The sequence below is a fragment of the Hemitrygon akajei genome, chromosome 7 (genome assembly GCF_048418815.1).
Source record: "Hemitrygon akajei chromosome 7, sHemAka1.3, whole genome shotgun sequence".
NCBI classification, from domain to species: Eukaryota; Metazoa; Chordata; class Chondrichthyes; order Myliobatiformes; family Dasyatidae; genus Hemitrygon; species Hemitrygon akajei.
Genome location: NC_133130.1, coordinates 25,720,698 through 25,740,830, shown reverse-complemented (window position 1 = coordinate 25,740,830; position 20,133 = coordinate 25,720,698). Strand labels below are relative to the sequence as shown.

Below are 20,133 nucleotides of genomic sequence, written 5' to 3'. Positions count from 1 at the left end.
TTCTGGAGATTTACATAGATATTGCTGTGTAACCATAACTATTTAATGCAATTATGTAGTGAATTTGGGATGACACCTGTTGTAGATATTATCATTGGGACAATGTGTACCCTGTCCATGTTCCAAAGTCTTCCAGTTTTCTCTTTTAATTCAGCATATTTCTAATGATTTTCACTTACTGGTTTCTGTATATTATGTGTGTTTGGAATGGCTATATATATTTAGTAATTTGATCTTGCTTATTTATCCTGTATTATTATATCCTATGGATTATTCTATCTGTAATATAATTTGTAGGACTGACTCTAAAACTAGGTCAGGCTTGTATTTATAATAAGGTATGTATTTTTATGAGTTTGTATTTTAAGGGCAAGATTTTGGCAAGGCTGTTTGCCACGTGATCGTGCCTGTGTAAGTAATCAGATTGAGTTAACCTGCTGCAGCATCTTGTAAAGTGCTATATTGTTTCTGGTTCCTCTTGGCATCTTATGCATTTATTGTCTTGAAATTTGTTGGTCCTTTATTATGTATTTTGATGCGTTTTATGCTAACCACCTGGTGCTGTATTGCCACAAGGGACTCTTCTGTTTCTGGGAAGAGGTCTCCAACTCTGAGCCAGGCGCTTGACGTTTCCTTGTCAACATCTAGTCTGCTCAGATCCTGGGAATGTCTTCCATGGAGGGTCATGATCTTCCATGAGCAGTCTCTTTCTTCTATAGTGATAATTTCTTCAATTTTCTGGGTTGTGCTTTCATTAAAGTTTAGTGGTGTGTTCTTAGCAGAATTGGTTCTGCTCGCGTGGAATGCTGAATCCTGTTTTCATTGATGAAAATATATCCTTAGAAATTTTATCTGACTGTTGTGTAGATGTTTTATGCCAGTTATTCCTCTCCTTTCCCTGTCCTAGGCAGTGTTAATCTAAGTGCATTTGAATGTGCATAATGTTTTCTAAAATGTGTCATTTCAGTTCTTGTTTTTCTTTGTAAATTTTTCAGAGCGGTTTCGGACCAAGATATTATGCCAAAAGAATATATTAATATGGGTTTATTGCCTTATTATTATTGATATTATTATTATGTTCCCTGTATCTGCAGTGATTTGCCTCTGGATTATCCTGACAGTGCTTTTATTCTTTACTGCAGATGACTATGCCCATCTCTGTAATCTCCCTGTTCATGGGAGATGGCGCGAATATGGTCAAGATGCATTGAAGCCTTTCCAGCCTGACTATTCCATTACCGCACCTGAGTTTGACTCGGAGAAGCCACTAACAGAACATCTCCCACTTTTTGTAGAAGAAGGCTGTAAGTTGAATTCTTCTCACACTGGAGATAACTTTATTCTGTTTTACTTTGCAAAAGAAGGCACAGCAAATGTCTAAATTGAATTTAAAATAATTTAAGGTCTAGAGTTAAAGAAAGAATAAATAGATCTTGAGGCCAGTTGTGTTGCAGAGTAGGATCAAGGACAGTGGCTCTTGTGATGCTGTGTAAATGAATTGAATGTGCATGTGATAGGATTGGCAAAACAATGTAAAAATTCTGAGTTCAGGTTTGAATCTCAGTGAGCATTATTCTTCCCAAGAACCTGTCTACGTCAGTCTTAAAAATATCCATAGACTCTGCTTCCACCATGCTTTAGGGAAGAGTTCCAAAAACTCATGACTTACTCATCTGTTTTAAATGAGTATCCCTTATTTTTAAACAGTTATCCCCTAGTCTCAGATTCACGCATGAGGAAAATTTCTCTCCATGTCTGCGTTGTCTTAAAAACCACGCTTATATGTTTTAATCAAGGCATTTCTCACTCTTCCAAACTCTAGCAAAGTGGTGAGGGGTTACAGTGGGTGGATAGGAATATGGAATTGAAGGCAAAATCAGATCAGCCAGGATGAAGCCCGTTCAAAGGGGTCAAGAGGCTGGTCTGATTCATATGTTCAACTGGTCTAATTCATATGTTCAAATGAAGATTGGAAAAATATCTGCCTTCAACAATAGTGGGTCAAGGAAAGTAGAAATATTAGTCATTTAATCTGCTATGTGATCATTTGGAAATTCCACTAATGAGCGATGGCTCTCCTGGTGATGAAAGAAATATCCATTCATCAGGGCTCCAGCTTTCCACTCACTAGGTCCCAGTTCCTACTCACGCTCTCCATTCACTGGGCTCCAGTTCCAGCACTTCCTCTAAGTTCACAGAGGTTCACTGAAACATTACTGCACAACATCAATAATAAAAATGAATTATGATTGTGTCTAAGCATTAAGAAATTCATTGGATAGTCTGGGAGTTTTGATCATTAGGCATTATCAGGTGTGCCAGATTGATGACAACTAATATTTCTTCCTTCCTTATCGATGTCTTGGCCTACTATTTTTAAAATGCAAAGATTTTTCCAATCTCCACATGAACAGTACTGCTGTGAAAGACGGTTTAAAGACCAGAACCTTATAGCAAATCTCCTTGTGCAGTCCGAGGATGAGGTATGAATTGTGGGTGACTCCAACTCAAATCCTGAGGTCCATGATATGGAATGAGGATAGAGGGAACCCCTTTATGCAGGAAGCACAGGGGGCTGGGAAAAGATAACCCGAGAGCCTAATTTAAATGCTGGTGATTTAAATGCACTTTGAAACAAATGAAAAAAAATTAAATAAATTTTATTTTAAGAAGGTAAAAATAATAAATTAATTTCATTTGATAGGGATAAGTTACTTAAAATGTTAATATTTATTAAATAAAGTGGCAATACTAGCCACTTGTCTTTACCTCTCTGTTCAATAATAGACAGTGACTGAGTTGGAAAGGATAGCAGCATTGCTAGTAGGGACATGGCCTCGCAGTCCTCAACCCTGACTTGTCAGAATGGGGCTTGTATATTCTCTCTCTGAACATGCTGGCTTCATCCAGGTGCCCTGCTTTGCTCCCAAATCTCAAAGATATGCTGGTTAGTAGGTTAGTTATCCACTGTGAATTGCCCCTAGTGTATAGATGTGTGGCGGAGTCTGGGGGGGGGGGGGGGTGGGCGGTCTGTTGAAGTAAGTGTGCAGTGAGTGAATGGAACTAATGTAGAAAGGTAGGCACTGGGTTAAAAGCTCTGTTTCCATGCTGTTTGACTCTCTGACTCCATTTAAGTGACTGCTGAAGGAGACATGACTGGAGTAGATGTCGTGAAGTGTAGCCCGCCCTTCGTCTCAGTATATTCATTGAAAGCTTTTGGTGTTGTTGGGGAGAGCAGGGGCAGAATAAGCAGTCACGAGCACTGTCACCTGACTCCAGCACACTCCAAGCTTCCTTGCAGAAGCACGCACATGCACAGGCCCCTCATCTAGGAAAGGATGTGCTGACATTGGAGAGGGTTCAGAGGAGATCTATGAAAATAATTCTGGGGTTGAAATACTTGTCGTATGGAAAGCGTTTGATGGCCCTGGGCCTCTACTTGCTGGAATACAGAAGAGTGAGGGGTGACCTCAACTGAAACGTGTCGAATGGTGAAAGGCCTTGATCGAGTGGAAATGGAGGGGATGTTTCCTGTTGTGGGAGAGTCTAGGACCAGAGGGCACAACCTCAGAATAGAGGGACGTCCTTTTACAATGGAGATGAAGAGGAATGTCTTTAGCCAGAGAGTGGTGAATCTGTGGAACTTGTAGCCACAGATGACTTCAGAAGCCTAGTCATTGGGTACATTTAAGGCAGAGGTTGATAGATTCTTGATTAGTGAGGGCATCCAGGGAAACGAAGAGAAGACAGGAGATTGGGGCTGAGGGGAAAAATGGATCAGCTGTGATGAAATGGCGGAGCTGATCCGGTGGGCCAAATGGCCTAATTCTGCTCCTATATCTTATGGTCTTGTTTTGGAATGCGTTGATGTGAGCACCACAAGTGCTCTGTGCAACAGGATACCCACTCCAGCTCAGAGGCTAATGAGGAGTGAGAGGGACTGTGTGGTGAGATGATTCAAGTCCAGATTAAGGTCCAACAAACAAAACCAAACTCTCTGTGTCGGAAGTGTCTATGCTTTTACAAAAGCTACCAGGTTTAAGCCTTAAATCCGACAGCAGCTTTTTACCACATCTGCTCAGCTTGTTAGTGATGAATGATGTGTACGGCAGATGAAATATGGGACACTGTACTTGTCTGATAGCTTCCATCTGCTTCCATAGGAAGAAATTCATTTAATCTGTGTTCGTGTTCTTGTTTGTTGGGTGGCTGGTGACAGAGTGGGAAATACCTAAATCAACATAGATGTCACTAGCGCATTCATTCTCACTGTTGGGTGTAAAACAGACAAATGGGTTTGCCGAGCAACTGCGAGAATTTTCCTCTCAAGTTCTCTATCCCAGGTGAGAGGACTAACCTCCAGAATTACTCTGGAAAGACCAGGCAGTGAATGTCAATCACTACTGTTTGATTTTTGAAGGAAAACATACATAAATCTGTTGAAGAAATATGGGATTGCACCTCTGCACCATCCAAGTAGGATGTTCCAGTGGCCAAACATTTTAATTCTGATTCCCATTCCAGTTCTGTCTTGTTGATCCAACAAATGAAGTCATGGTGGAGGAGCAACACCTAATATTCTGTCTGCGTTTTCTCCAACCTGGTGGCATGAATGTTGATTTCTCCTTCTGGTGAACAAATTCTTCCACCACCCCCCCCCCCCCCATTCCCCACTCCAACCTTTTACTTCTTCTCACCTGCCTATTACTTTCCCCAGGCCCCCTCCTCCTTCCCTTTCTCCTACTGTCCACTCTCCTCTCCTATCAGATCCTTTCTTCCCCTGTCCTTGACCTTTCCCATTCACCTGCTTCACCCATCACCTTCCAGTTAGCCTCTTTCCCCTCCCCCCCCCCCACACTTTTGTTCTGACATCTTCTCCCTTCCTTTCCAGTCCTGACAAGGGGTCTCAGCCCAAAACGCCGACTGTTTGTTCATTTGTATAGATGCTCCCTGGCCTGCTGAGTTCCTCCAGCATGTGTTGCTCTGGATTTCTGGCATCTCCAGACGTTCTCGTGTTTGGGATTTAATATGACTGACATTTGAGCGTGTTTTGGCTAACTTACTGTCTGTTTCTTTTTACTCAAAATTTAAAGGGCTCTGCCTATTTGTGTGGTAGTTGACAAATAATGGGAATGGAAAATCATGTGAAAAAATCGAAAGTATATCCAACAAAAATTAGCAACTCAGCACCACCTCCTCACTTTGCCCTCACAACCAAGCCTTGATATCGTTTTATAATTTCACGACTAACCAAGTTGCAGACGACTTCACTCTTGTTAAAATAAACAGAACTCCATTTGGTATTTATAAAGAGAATTACACAGCTTTCTATCCAGTATCTGAAAAAAAAAGAATGTTGGTCACATTTCTGGAGGTGGGAGATAACCCAGCAACGTGGATGGTCTCTTCTGGAACTGTAACCTAACCTTCCCTTTTCTTTCTGCTGCATTTCTACGAATTGCTTTTCATCCTTCTACTAATGAAGGACTGCCAAAGGCCCAGAATCCTCAGTTCCAGCAGCTGTTAACCCAGCACCTGGCCCCCCTCCGAGCTTAAGCCAGACCATTAACATGATGATTTAAGTCCACGATTTCTATTCTAATTTGCATGCCAAGTGACAATATATCCTGTAAAATGTTGGGCTTGATGTGTAGGCAGATGAGAAATTTCACTTAATGTTTCACTTTATCTTACGAAACAAGAATTGAGCCAAGACTGGAGAGAGTTGGGAGATGTAGTGATGATGATGTGCCGTTACACAGGTAGCCAGTGCCATCTGGTGGTCACATGCAGGTCTATTCCTTCGTTTCTGGAGGTGTGATGTCAAAAGCATTTACTTTATTGGTACACTCCAATCCTTGACAACTTTTGTCGGGTTGACTTGTCAAATTCAACCTGACAAAACAAAGCATAATCCTTTAGTTCAAGTTATAGAAACAAGATGAGTACCATACAGGAATGGGCCATTCAGCCCACAATGCTGTGTTGAACCAGTCAAAAAGCAACTTAAAAATATCCAAACACTAATCCTACACCATGTCCTTATCCCTCCATCTTCCTTACATCCACGTACCTATCCAAACGTCTCCTAAAAACCCCAAATTAATTTGCCAGGCAGTACAATGCAGGCATCCACAACTCTCTGAGTAAAAAAATTACCCCTCACATTCCCCCTAAACCTACCCCCTCTTACCTTCAATGCATGCCCTCTGGTATTGCACATTTTAACCCCAGGAAACAGATACTCTCTGTCCACTCTATCTAGGCTTCTCATAATCTTGTGAACCTCTATCAGATCTCCCTTCAGCCTCTAATGCTCCAGAGAAAACAACCCAATAGCACATACCCTCTAAACCAGGCAGCATCCTGGTAAACCTCTTCTGCCCCCTTACCATCTCTCCTGTAAAGAGGAGACCAGAACTGTACACAACACTCCAGATGTGGCCTAACCAGAGTTTTATGAAGTTGTAACATAACCTATTGATGTTTGAACTCAGTGCCTCGACTAATAAAAAGCAAGCACTCCATAAGCCTTCTTAACCACCTTATCGATCTGTGCAGCCACTTTCAAGGAGCTATGAACTTGGGTCCCAAGCTCTCTCTGCTCAGCAACACTGTTAACGACCTTGTATTTACCCTTCTGAGGTGCAACGCCTCACATCTATCTGAGTTAAATTCCATCTGCCGTTTCTCTGCCCATATCTGCCACTGATCTGTATCATGCTGTATTCATCGCCAGTCTTCTACACTATCTACAACTCTGCCAACCTCGGTATCATCTACAAATTTACTAGCCCACACATCTACGTTTTCATCCAGGTCATTTATGTACATCACAAACAGCAGAGACCCCAGCGCAGATCCCTGTGAAACTCCACTACTTACCACTTCCAGCTCAACCTTCAACCACTACCCTTTGTCTTTTATGTGCAAGCCAGGTCTGAATCCAAACAGCCAATTCGCCGCAGATCCCAAGCATCTTAACCTTCTGGATTAGTCTCCCATGAGGGACTTCATCAAACACCTTACTGAAATCCATGTAGACAACATCCACTGCCCTAACCTCATCAATCTCTCTTTTCACCTTGTCAAGATAATCAGTCAAGTTAGCAAAGCACAACCTGCTATGAACAAAGCCATGTTGGCTCTCCTAATTAGGCCACGGGTTTCCAAATGTTCATATATCCTATCCCTAACAATTCTCTCCAGCAGTTTCCCAACAACTGAAGTGAGACTCTGTGGTCTGTAGTTCCCAGGATTTTCCCTTGTTCCCTTTTTAGTGGTACAACATTAGCCACTCTACAGTCTTCCGGGACCTGGCCTGTGGCTAGAGAGGACACAAAGATACTGATCAAGGGCACGGCAATCTCATCTCTTGCCTCCTTCAATAACCTGAGGAAAATCCCATCAGGCCCTGAAAAGAGGGAGCAATTAATGTTTCAGGATGATGAAATTTCATTGAATGAAAGAGTATTGCCCTGAAATATTAACTCTCATTCTCTCTCCACAGTTGATGTTGACCGGTTGAATATGTTGCCAGTATTTTCTGTACATGATTTGTATTTCCAGTACTTTCTGTTTCAAGATGTCCATTTGTGCTCTTTCTTTGGATTGCTTCCTGTACAGAACCTGATTAATCAATCATTTCCAATATCAGGATCAATGAATATCAGGGGTCTGCCCTTGTGGAGCTTGAAAAGGAGAGTGAGGATAGTAACACCTGTAAATAGCTGGTCAGGCAACATCTATGGAAAGGAATAAACAGTATTACTCCCTAAGTATTATCTCCACAAAACTGGGACTTCTGTTCCTCTCACTCAGAATCGGTTCTGACTTTCTGCACTAACCTCAAAACAGACGTATTCTGGCTCCATCTTACTGTGAACAGAATGGTTGATGGTATTGACAACTTCTTTCCCCGTGTTTGAATTGCTGAGTTTACGTGAGTGGGTTTGCCCACTGCCTCATCCCAAGACCATTGCATGTGAGTTATGCTTGCTTGAATTTTATGCCCAGAGGTCCTGGAATTTTTGAGAAATACGTAACACTGATTTATGGAAATCTCAGCCTCATGGCTGCTGAATATGGAGAAAAAAAAATCAACTGGAAAGGCAGAGAGGTCCTTAAATTTCCACAGGGAGGCCAACTTCCTCAACAACCTGTCTATTCAGCCACCTCATGAGACACCTCTTTCCCACGAATGGCATTCTCTGGAGCCCACATTGGGCTTTTTGACCATCTCAAGTGCCACAGAACTGGAGGAAAAGCAAATAATCTTCAATCCCAATGGACTGCCCTGGAGGTAGAAGAAGTACGCTGTATTGTGTTTCTGAAATTCGTCCCGATATAGTCAATTAAATTGTATTTCAGAGGCAGATGGGATTGTATAGTGTGTTTATTACCATCAAAAAAGGATAGATACTGATGTAGTTAAATTATAACCATACGTGGTCATGTAATATAGATAAATTTACTGCTATGAATTAAATTCACTCAGGAACATAATAAAAATCGTATTTCATAGTTTGAAAAAATTGCTTCCTTTTGGAATGAATATTGTTATTGTTAGAGCAGGAAGAAGCCAAGAGTGGGACAGAGGGAGGGCGATGTTACAGCTGTTAGCTTCAATGCTGCCTTGTGTTTTTATTAGCAATTCACTCACTTGTGCCAGTTTTCCTTACATTAGTGCCTGGAAGGGAACAAATCATTCCGAGTTCTTAGTCTGTCTCCAATAGATGGCTTCCATTGCTGCAGTTACACAGCTGAAATCGACCAGCTGTGATCTGGCTCCCAGTGCCCACGTATCTGCCACCAAGATGGTATTTCATTGCCAAAGATTAGGCTTACTTTAGTGAAACAAGGCAAGAGAGAAAAGCTTGCTGTGTATGAGACTGCTCAAGATTGTATCAAGATTCAATATTCAAGATTGTTTAATGACCTTTTTGGTACACAAGTTTAAAGGAGAGCAAAATAAACACAATAATAATGGGTAAGGTCAGGAGTCACGAAAACTGTTGACTTTCCACCCCCAGTGGGTCATTGGGGTTGGAGGTCTGTGCAAATGCAGAAGTCTATAAGACCATATGACATAGGAGCAGAATTAGGCCATTCAGCCCATCGAGTCTACTCTGCTATTCCATCATGGCTGATCCCAGATCCCACTCAACTCCGTATGCCTGACTGATCAGGAAACTATCAACTTCCACCTTAAAAGTACCCACAAACTTGGCCTCTACCATAGTCTGTGGCAGAGCATTCAACAGATTCGCTACTCTCTGGTGAAAAAATTCCTCTTTATCTCTGTTCTAAAAAGTCGCCCCTTAATTTTGAGGATGTGCTCTCTAGTTCTGGATACCGCCACCATTGGAAACATCCTCTCCACATCCACCTTATCTAGTCCTTTCAACATTCGATAGGTTTCAATGAGACCCCCCCACACATTCTTCTAAATTCCAGTGAGTACAGGCGCAAAGTCATAGTCTGTGCAAGAGTGGAGTAGAAGCCCAAAGGTCAAACTCAGCAAGGTCCAGATGACAAGGCCGAAGGTCAAAAACCAAAGTAGGAGGTCTGAAGGAGTCGTGAAAGCCAGGGCCACTGGGGTCAGAGGTCTGTGCAAGTCAGGAAGTCGAGGCCCGAAAGTCAAACCAGTGATTGGTGTCCTGCGGTGAGGTCCGAAGTCTGTGAGTCTGAGAATCCAGAGACAAGGGCTGGAGGCCCAGGGGTGGCCTGTCCTAGGATGGAAGCCTGTCTGGGTGGGTGGGTGAGGGGGGTGGGAAAGGGGCTTGTTTTGCTGTTGAGGGGGTGGGAAAGGGGCTTGTTTTGCATTTGTTATCTTGTTTTTTTGCTGTTGTTGTTGCTTGTGCTGTTCTGTGGAACATTGTGGGCATGCTATGCTGCCACTGGAATGTGCAGCAACACTTGTGGACTGCCCCCGGCTCATCGTTGGGTGTGAAGGTTGCTAACACAAATGATGCATTTCACTTTATGTTTGAGTTCAATGTGAAAAAATAAATGTGAATCTGATTCTGACATCAATGTGGTTTGAACCAGGACAGGTGATGTTCACTTCTAAGAACTTGAAGCTCTCATCCCTCTTAACCTCACACAGTTGATGCAGACAGGAGCACGTACACCGCTTACCCTCCTGAAGATACTGACTCCAAAGGAAAGGTTGCTGTCAAGACACCTTGTCACTAGGTCACTAAGCTCTCTCTCCTTCCTGGCCTCCGAGTCACCATGATCTGTGACATTTGTGGAGGAATTACACTGGGTTTCCTCATCTATGTTATGGCTGTAGATTGTGAACAGTTAGGATCCCAACACCAATCCTTGAGGCACCCCATTAGTTATAGTCTCCTGACCTAAAGATTAACAGTTTATTCCTATCGTCTACTGTCTATTATTAATCTTCTCTCTATACCAGTACATTACCCCAAACTCATTGCTCTTACTTAGTTTAATAATATTTTATTCCTCTATGGCCCAACTTCAGATATAAGCGTTATAGGTGAACATTATACTTTGGAATCACCATGTTTTGAGATGACAGAGAGATATAAAGAACAGAATAAGGACAGGGTAAAGGTACTTGTGCAATGGGGCCGACATTATCAAAATCCAAATGTAAAAATGAGCTGCACAAATTCTGAGAAGCTTATAGCTTTCTGTCATTTTGAGGAGGTGCATAGTGGTTGGGCAAGATATTTGGGTGCAGTAACCATGGCAGTCTATCTGTCCAGAGATGAATAGGCATAATCACTATTATCATCATGTGTCGTGTTGGATGGTGTGTGTAATCATGTTCTATGACCATGATTGTTCTTGGCAAATTCTACAGAAATGGTTTTCTATTGCCTTCTTCTGGGTAGTCTCTTTACAAAATGGGTGATCCCAATCATTATCAATACTATTCATAGATTATCTGCCTTGCATAACCAGAACTTGTGATATACACCAGCTGCTCATACGGCCATCCGCCACCTGCTCCCATGGCTTCATGTGACCATGACTGGGGGTTAGGCAGGTGCTACACCTTGCCCAAGAGTGAACTGCAGGCTAGCAGAGGGAAGGAGCATGTTACACCTCCTACGGTAGAGACGTATCTCCATCCTGCCATCCACGATGAATTGGCAACTCATCTGAAATAGCCACTTCTCATGAAGATCCTGATGGATTTGTCCACAAGAGTGCCTCGCAGCACTCCTGACTGCAAGTGGAGTTTCAGCCGTAGCTCACAATTTTGTTCACTGTCTTCTAGATCCACTGGAGAGCTTTGAGGGACTGCAGGCAGAGGAATGCGGAATTCTGAATGGCTGTGAGAACGGGCGTTGTGTCCGGGTGCAGGAGGGCTACACTTGCGATTGTTACGATGGGTACCAGCTGGACATAACCAGGCTGGAATGCGTTGGTAAGTTCAGATGTAGCAAGTAGAGCAGTTATTGCTCAATACGTAAGAAGACCATCCTATAATGTAGCCTCTGTTAGGGCCAAAGCGTGATAATTGAAACATTTGCGTCTGTTTTCCAAATTCTCCAACCTCCTCTCTCCTGCAATTGATTCTGACCTCATTAATTTGGCCAGCCACCAATATTGTTTTGTTTCTTCCACCCATCTGCTTATACAAAAGCCATTCTAATGTTCAGGCTCTTGCTAATTCAATCTGTTTAACTAGATAATATTTCTGGAGAAGACAACTCCTGACAGTGGCATGACCGAGCTATAAGAGCATTATGTAGAGTGCATCATGCACCTTAAGGAGACAGAGGCATAATTTGATTAAAAAAATTCCATCAGTTCCATGTGTGCTTTAGACTGTAAGACATAGGAGCAGAATTAGGCCATTTGGCCCTTTGAGTTGCTACTGCTTTATAAGCAAGCCAGTGGAGCAGCTAAGTGTTACAATGCATGGAAGTTGGTTTTACATCTTGGGTTTGGGCAAAATGCTCCAGAGGTAACCAGGTCACAGTGCGACATCCCCTATTCTGTATATATAGAGCAGACAGATGATAAGGTCATTGTGTGCAATGCTGAACTGTACTCGTGAAAGTTTAATGAGCTTCATTAGCTGATTTAATTTGGCACAACGTCATGGGCTGAAGTAAATAAGTTAATGAAGCTGCTGAACCTGAAGTACTGTTTCATGTCAGTGAGATTTGACTGCAATGCACACAAAACACTGGAGGAACTCAGCAGGTCAGGCAGCACCTGCGGAAATGAATAAACACTTGGTCAAGAGGCCTTGTCAGGACGGGAAAGGAAGGGGGAAGATGCCAGAGTAAGAAGGTGGGGGGAAGGGATGCAGGACAAGCTTGAAGGCGATAGGTGAAGCCAGGTGGGTAGAGGAGGGGAGGATGAAGTAAGAAGCTGGGAGGTGATAGGTGGAAAAGGCAAAGGGCTGGGGAAAAAGGAATTCGATAGGAGAGGGGAGTGGACCATGGGAGAAAAGGAGGCAGGAGGAACACCAGGGACAGTGATTGGCAGGTAAGGAAAAGAGATAAGAGGCCAGAGTGTGGATTAGAAGAAGAGGGAAGGGGAAAGAATAAAAATTTTCTGGAAGAAGAAATCAATGTTCATGCCATTAGATTAGAGGCTACTTAGATGTAAATAAGGTGTTGCTCTTTCAACCTGAGAGTAGCCTCATCATTGGCAGAAGAAGAGGGCATGGACTGACATGTCAGAATAGGAGTGGGGATAGGAATTAAGATGGTTAGCCACTGGGAAATTCTGCTTATAGCAGATGGAGCGGAGGTGCTCAATTAAGTGACCCCCCAGTTTATGTCTGTCTCGCCAATGTAGAGGAGGCCACATCAGGAGCAGCAGATACAATAGACAACCCCAAATGATTTACAGATGAAGTGTTGCTTTACTTGGCAGGACTGTTTGGGGACCCGAATGGAGGTGAGGGAGGAAAACAATGTGCAGGATGCAGCAGCTCATGCGATGGTAGATGAGGACGAGATTAACTCTATCCGTGTTAAAATGGCAGGAAGACAGGGCGAGTATGGATGTCCAAAAAATGGAGATACGGGTGAGAGCAGCATCAAACATGGAGGAAGGGAAGCCCCGCTTTATGAAGGAGGAGGACTCCTTTGATGTCCTGGAAAGGAAAGCCTCTCCCTGGAAACAGATGCAGTGGAGACAAATGAATTGAGAAAAGGGAATAGCATTTTTAAGGGAGACAGGCTGGGAACAGGTATAGTCAAGATAGCTGTGGGAATTGGCAGATCTATAAAAGATGTCAATAGATAGTTTGTCTCCAAAGATGGAGACAAAGAGGTCAAAGAAGGGCTGAGTGGTGTTACAAATAGACCAAGTGAATTTAAGGACAGGGTGGAAGTTGGAGACAAAGTTGATGAAATTGAGCTCAGCATTGGTGCATGAAGAAACACCAGTGCTGCTGTCTGTGTAATGCAGAAATGAAATTTGGCTTCTCTGATTTTGTGCATTTAGCACGAAGTGTTGCAGGACATGTTGTTGTACGGAGAAGTAGAATAAGCTGACTTTCTTCGTAACTAAACACTCAACAGTAAAAGCAGTGACTTACTTTAATGGGATATCGTGCATCGTATGGAGAAGCTTCAGTCTCACCTTGCCAAACCAGTGGTGTAAGATGGTGATAAAATCACTTTCACCCATTTCTGGGAGCCTCAACTAGTGAAGGTTCTAATTGTATGACTGATTTACCAGGTTCCTGTAATGTAGATGCATTTTTCCCCCAAACGTGTAAACAGCTTTCTTGTCAAACTGCTCAGTTATTACTGTGACAGAATAATTGGCATCTTACTATCAAATGAAATCTGGCAAATTGGTTTATTATTGTGATTTGTAATGAGGCAGAGTGAAAAACTTGCCTTGCATCCAGCGTTGCATTGTAACAGTGTATTGTGGCAGTACAAGGTAAATCAGTAACGGAGTGCAGAGTAAAGTCTTACAGTTACAAAGAAAGCATGGTGCCGGTAGGTAATAAGGTGCAAGGTCATAACAAGGAAGATTGTGAGGTCAAGAGTCCATCTTATTACACTAGGGAACCTTCGGTAGTCTTAGAACAGTGCAAAGAGGGACACCCTTGAGCCTGGAATGGGTTTTTAGGCTTTTGCATCTTCTGCCCAGTGGAAGGGGGAGACGGGAGAATATCCAGGGTGGACAGGGTCTTTGATTGTGTTGGCTGCTCTACTGAAGCAGTGAGGAGTGTTGACAGAGTCTGTGAAGGGGAGGCTGATTTCCGTAATGTGCTGAGCTGTGTCCAAGGGCAGAGTAGTTGCCATACCAAGCCATTATGCACCCAGATAGGTTGTTTTTTTTTTATGGTGCATTGATAAAAATTGACAAAGGTCAAAGGGGACATGCCAATTTTTTTCTTTAGCATCCCAAAGAAGGTAAAGGCGTTGATGGACTTTCTTGGCCGTGACATCAATGTGGCTGGACTAGGACAGGACGTTAGTGATGTTCACTCCTAGAAATATGAAGCTCTCAATCCTCAACCCTCTCGACCTCAGCATGTGGACTCCACCCCTCTTCCTGAAGTCAATGTTTAGTTGACATTGAGGGGAAGATTGTTGTCGTGATGACATGTCTCAACCCGCTCTGAGACTGGATCGCGCATTTCTAACTCTCAGTGCTTCATTTTATTTCCTTTATTTCAGATGTGAATGAATGCACTGAGCTCAATGACAAAATGTCGTTGTGCCGGAATGCCAAATGCATCAACACTGATGGATCCTATAAGTGCGTGTGTCTGCCTGGCTATTCACCCTCAGAGCAACCCAACTATTGCGTAAACACAGAGACAGAGAAAGACTCTAAGCCGGAGTAACCAACGAGGAGATGAGACCATCAAAGCAAGCCCCATCACACTTCGCCAACAAGCAAAGAACGAACACTTGACCACGTTGCCTCTGCATCTCCAACTGGACCCTTTCGAAACATAAAAAGAGGAAAAGAACTGCCTGGTATGAAGAGTTTGTCATCAGTGGCTGCGGAAGGGGTGTAAAAATGAACATATAATTTTCTCAAGACGGGAAAATAAGCCCGATTCTGCCAGTGAACAGAAAGACCAAATGGATTCTTGTTACGCTTTTCTTTTTAGAATAAAAGAGAAAAGCATCTCAGTAAATTAATAGTAAGGACGTTCAAAGCAAGAAAGCAAACTGTATTTACAGTCATTCACTCAAAATAGTATTTGTTATTAGCACACAGTTTACACAATGTATAACAGCGGTGAAAATATTTTGTATTACTGTTGTAGGCGTATTTGATAAAGTGCAGTATGTGTTATACTGCTTTGACTTTAGAGTTTTATGACAAATGTAAATTCTTGATAGCAACTTATAGTCCTTTTGTATGTTTTTTTTTAAAAGAAAAAGTTGTGCTATTCTCTGTCTGGAACATTGGTCAGTGACAGTTTTTACCTTGTTCTGTGTCTGCCCTGTGGAGCAGGCATGTCATTGCCATAAGGTTTTTTTTTCTAAAAGACGTTTTATACAACCACAAAGGTGTGAAGTTCCCAGTTATGTTCTCCACACAGTATATACTGCACTACAACCACATCGTTCAAACTTGCCAGATCACAAAGCTGCTACAGAACAGCCGGAGAATACCTGATGTGTACATTTACACTGAAGAAAAAAAAAGAACCAGATTAATGTATTGTAATTTGTAAATTGAAAAAAATACACAAGCAGATAGCTCTTGTATGATCATCTTAAAGCATATTAAGCTGTATTCTAAACCTCTGTAAAACCGATGAAATAAATCACTTTATGTAAGTGTACAATTTGCCCTCTCATGAAACAGTGAAAGTAGATGAATGTGAAAGAGACGTGTTTATTGAGGTATGCTGAGTGTGTTTTCATAGTAGTGACTAGTTTTAGCCAAAATCCCTCCATTTCACTTTAAATTTCCACTCAGTCTCACTGTTCCAGAAGTCCAATGTAGGTTCAAGGAACAACACCCCATCTTCAACTGAGCCTCCTGGACTTTACCCTGAGTTCAGTTTGGAATTCCAGCCTATCTAAGTCACTTTTAAAGCTTTTATAGCTTGCGTTCCTTTTTCTACTCGTTAGTTCATAAGTTGTTTTTTCATCTCATATTGGCGCCTACTGCACACAATCTTTTGTAATGTCCATTTCTTCACCTTGTTCATCACCCCTTTCAGAGCGATTAACTCTGATAACATGTAAATAAGCCCTTCAGTCCAGTAGCCCCACAGTGATCACCAAGCACCTATTTACAATAATTGTATTCCAATTTAACTTTACTCTTCCCACATCCTCGATGGGATCCGTAGTGAAGTGCCTGTTTGATTTCAGAACTGTTTTGTGCATAGAAGGCAAAGGATAGTGGCTGAAGAGATTTAATCAAGCTGGAGGTCTGTAATTAGTGGAGTTTCACAGGAATCTGTGCTGGGACCTCTGCTGTTTGTAACGTATATAAATGGCCTGGAGGAAAATCTGGATGGGTGGGTTAGTAAATTTGCTGATGACACCAAGATTGGTGGAGTTGTGGATAATGTAGAAGACTGGCAAAGAATACAGTGTGATATAGATCATAGTACATAGAAATCTACAGCACATTACAGGCCCTTCAGTCTACAATGTTGTGCCAACCATGTAACCTACTCTAGAAACTGCCTAGAATTTCCCTATTTTTCTAAGTTCCATGTACCTATCTAAGAGTCTCTTAAAAGACCCTAATGTATCTGCCTGTATCACCAGCACTGGCAATGTATTCCATGCACCCACCACTCTCTGTATGAGAAACATAGCTCTGACATCCTTCTTATACATACTTCAAAGCACCTTAAAACTGTGCCCCTCCTGTTAGCCATTTCAGCCCTGGGAAAAAGCCTCGGGCTATCCACATCATCTTACACAGCTCTATCTGGTCACCTCTTGTCTTCCGTCGTTCCAAGGAGAAAAAGTCAAGTTCACTCAACCTTTTCTCATAAGGCATGCTCCCCAATCCAGGCAACATTCTTGTAAATCTCCTCTGCACTCTCTCTCTATAGTGTCCACATCCGTCCTGTAGTGAGGTGTCCAGAACTGAACACAGTACTCCATGTGGGGTCTAACTAAGCTTTAACATTACTTTGCCGCTTTTGAACATAATCCCATGGTTGATGAAGGCCATCACACCGTATGCCTTCTTAACAACACTGTCAACCGATGTAGCTGCTTTGAGTGTCCTATGGACACAGACCCCAAGATATTGCTGATCCTCCACACTACCAGAGTCTTACTATTAATATTATATATTGTCTTCAAATTTGACCTACAAAAATGAACCACTTCACACTTCTGCCACTTCTCAGCCCAGTTCTGCACCCTATTGATGTCCCCTTGTAAACTTTGACAACCCTCCAGACTATCCATAACACCCCCAACTTTTGTGTCATCAGCAAACTTACTAACCCACCCTTCTACTCCCTCATCCAGATCACTTATGAAAGTCACAAAGAGGAGGGATCCCAGAACAGATCCCTGCGGAACACCACTAGCCACCGTCCTCCATGCAGAATATGAACCATCAACAACCACCCTTTGTCTTATGTGGGCAAGCCAATTCTGGATCCACTTAGCAAGATTCTATTGGATCCCATGCCTCCTTACCTTCTGAATGAGCCTGGCACGGGGAACCTTACCATTATGCTACTTTGCCACTCCCTATTGTCCCTCTATTTAAAACCGGAGAAAAGAATAACCCAAACCAGCCCAGTCTGAACTTAGTGGGGGCAAGTTAGTGGAATCAACTTTGACAGCTGATAACAAACTGTGTTTAGAAAAACACAGATTAACCAGGGGAAGTCAGCATGACTTGAGAAGGGAAGGTTGTGTCTGACTGGCATGATTGCATTTTTTGAGAAAGCAACAAAGGAGGATTATGAATTTGATGAAGTCTATATGGATTTTACAAGCCTCTCAACAGCAGGGGCTCCCAAGCTTTTAATGCCGTAGATCCCTACCATTAACCGAGGTGGTCCTTAGACCCCAGATTGGGAAGGCCTGCTGTCCAGGGATGACAGCATGTTCAAAACAGTAGATGTCTGTGTGACTCCCACAGAGAGAAAGAGAGAGAGAAGTTTGATCTAAAACTGACCTTGAGAACAGAAGGCAAGAAGTAATGGTGTACTTATAACTTTGTAAAATACTGTGAACAATGGAGCTCCATAAGGCTCAGTTCTCAGTCTCTTGTTTCCTGATGTTTATATCATGACATGACAAAAATTTACAGATGATACTAAAATTGGTCATGTGATTGAACAGGAGGCAGTGTTCAGCTTTGGGAAGATCTAGAAGGTGCAGTCACTTGGATAGAGATGTTTAAAGTAATGCATTTGGAGAAGTCCACCGAAGAGAATCTTTAATATATAAGAATATTAAATGGTGTATGAAAATAGATGAACCTTGGATTATATGTCCACAGAGTCTTAAATATGTCAAGAGAAGTAGACAAGATGGTTTAAAAACAAGCGAAGTATTTCCTCATTATTGGATATAGAGCAGAGAGTTAATGCCAGATTTGAACACAAGCCATGACTACTGTCTAAAATTTTGGTCACTACAGTACAGGAATGGCATGATTGCATTGAAGAGGGTGCAGAGAAAATTTCCAAGATTTTGTCAGGTTAGGAAAATATTACCCATGAAGAAAAGATGGGTAGGGTAGCAGTTATTTTCTTTGGAACAGAGAGTGCTAAAATTAGACTTATTTGTTGACACGTATAAAATTATGAGAGCAGAGGGAGACTAAATAGGAAGGACCAATTTCCTTCTGTTGTGGGCCAAAAACCAGAGAGCTTGGCTTTAAAGTTCTTGGTAGAAAGATTAGTGAGGAGAGAAGCATTATTTCTCACTCACCAGGGGTCAGGATCTGGAACTGCATGTCTCAAAATGGTAGAGGCAGACACTGTCGTTCCACGTACTCAGTAATGGTTGTGTACTGCGAGAGCCATGAGCTTTGTAGATCAACCACTGAAAGTTGAGATGTGGGTGGGTAGCTCTTCGACCAGCAGCACAAAAGTAAAGAGCGAACAGGCTCCTCATCGCTATAAATGTTCAATTATTCTATAAATCCAGAATTTATTTTTCCTGCTGTTCAGAGAAAACAATTCTGTGGTTCTGTCTAGTATATATATATGCCAGGAATGTAATTATATTTTATGATATACAGGAGTTGTGGATTATTTGGTGGAGCTCAGAGATTTACTTTGTATTATCATATCCTCTCCTTTCATGCAAGCTATAAACCAGTGATCTCAATCTTAACAGGCTGAATATTTGTTCCAACGCAGCAGAGATTGTTCAGTATGAGATGTGCTTCACACTCCGTTGTATAATTCCATGTACAAATTAAACATGTCCATTTATGCTCTTAGTACAATACCATTGTTCCTGCTTGAGTTATCATGAGCATTGATCAGATTCCAGGTGACCACTGATTGAGTTATTAATGTACATGGTTCTGTAGCGATGTACTACATACAGAGCTAGAGACGACATGCAGTCGGTAAGTCGTTTCGAGACTAGTTTATTCAAACTTCGCGGCGCTGGCATTTAATCTCTAGCGCCCACCCTCTCCGGGCGGAAATGACGTCAGAGGTGCATTACCAAAGTCTCTCCCCACGCGCTGGCTATTTGTGAGCCGGTTCGCCTGCGCAGAAAGTGGGTCGCCACATAACCCCCCCCCCCCCAGAACCGGCAATACACCCCCCAATGTCCACAGTCTGGATCAGCCTCTGTTTGGGAGGTCTGCCTCTGCGCCGCGGTGCCTGAACCTCGACCGGCTGCGCCAAGTCCACATGGGCTGGTTTGAGTCAGTCCACCATGAATACCTCCTCTCTCCCCCCAATGTCCAGAACGTACCTGGACCTGTTGTTGTTGACCACCCTGAACGGCCCCTCGTATGGCCACTGTAGCGGTGCCCGGTGTCCGCCCCTTCGTACAAACACAAACTTACAGTTCTGCAGGTCTTTGGGTACATGGGTCGGGGTCCGTCCGTGCTGTGAAGTTGGTACGGGGGCCAGGTTGCCGAGCCTTTTGCGTAGCCTGTTCAGGACTGCTGCGGGTTCTTCCTCTTGCCCCCTTGGGGCTGGTATGAACTCTCCTGGGATGGCCAGGGGTGCACCGTACACCAACT

The 20,133-nt window shown here is 42.8% G+C and overlaps 1 protein-coding gene across 4 annotated transcripts in view; it reads left to right on the top strand.

Moving 5' to 3' along the window:
* The window catches only part of ltbp1 (latent transforming growth factor beta binding protein 1), a 417,603-nt gene extending 398,226 nt beyond the window's left edge, over nt 1-19,377 (top strand). For all 4 annotated transcript variants that reach the window (XM_073050519.1, XM_073050520.1, XM_073050518.1 and 1 more), the window contains 3 exons: nt 1,143-1,304; nt 11,258-11,407; nt 14,643-19,377. In XM_073050519.1, coding sequence (XP_072906620.1) covers nt 1,143-1,304; nt 11,258-11,407; nt 14,643-14,812 — 482 coding nt within the window. In that variant the 3' untranslated portion in view covers nt 14,813-19,377. The remainder of the gene's footprint in view (nt 1-1,142; nt 1,305-11,257; nt 11,408-14,642) is intronic.
* Nucleotides 19,378-20,133: the final 756 nt, after the last annotated feature.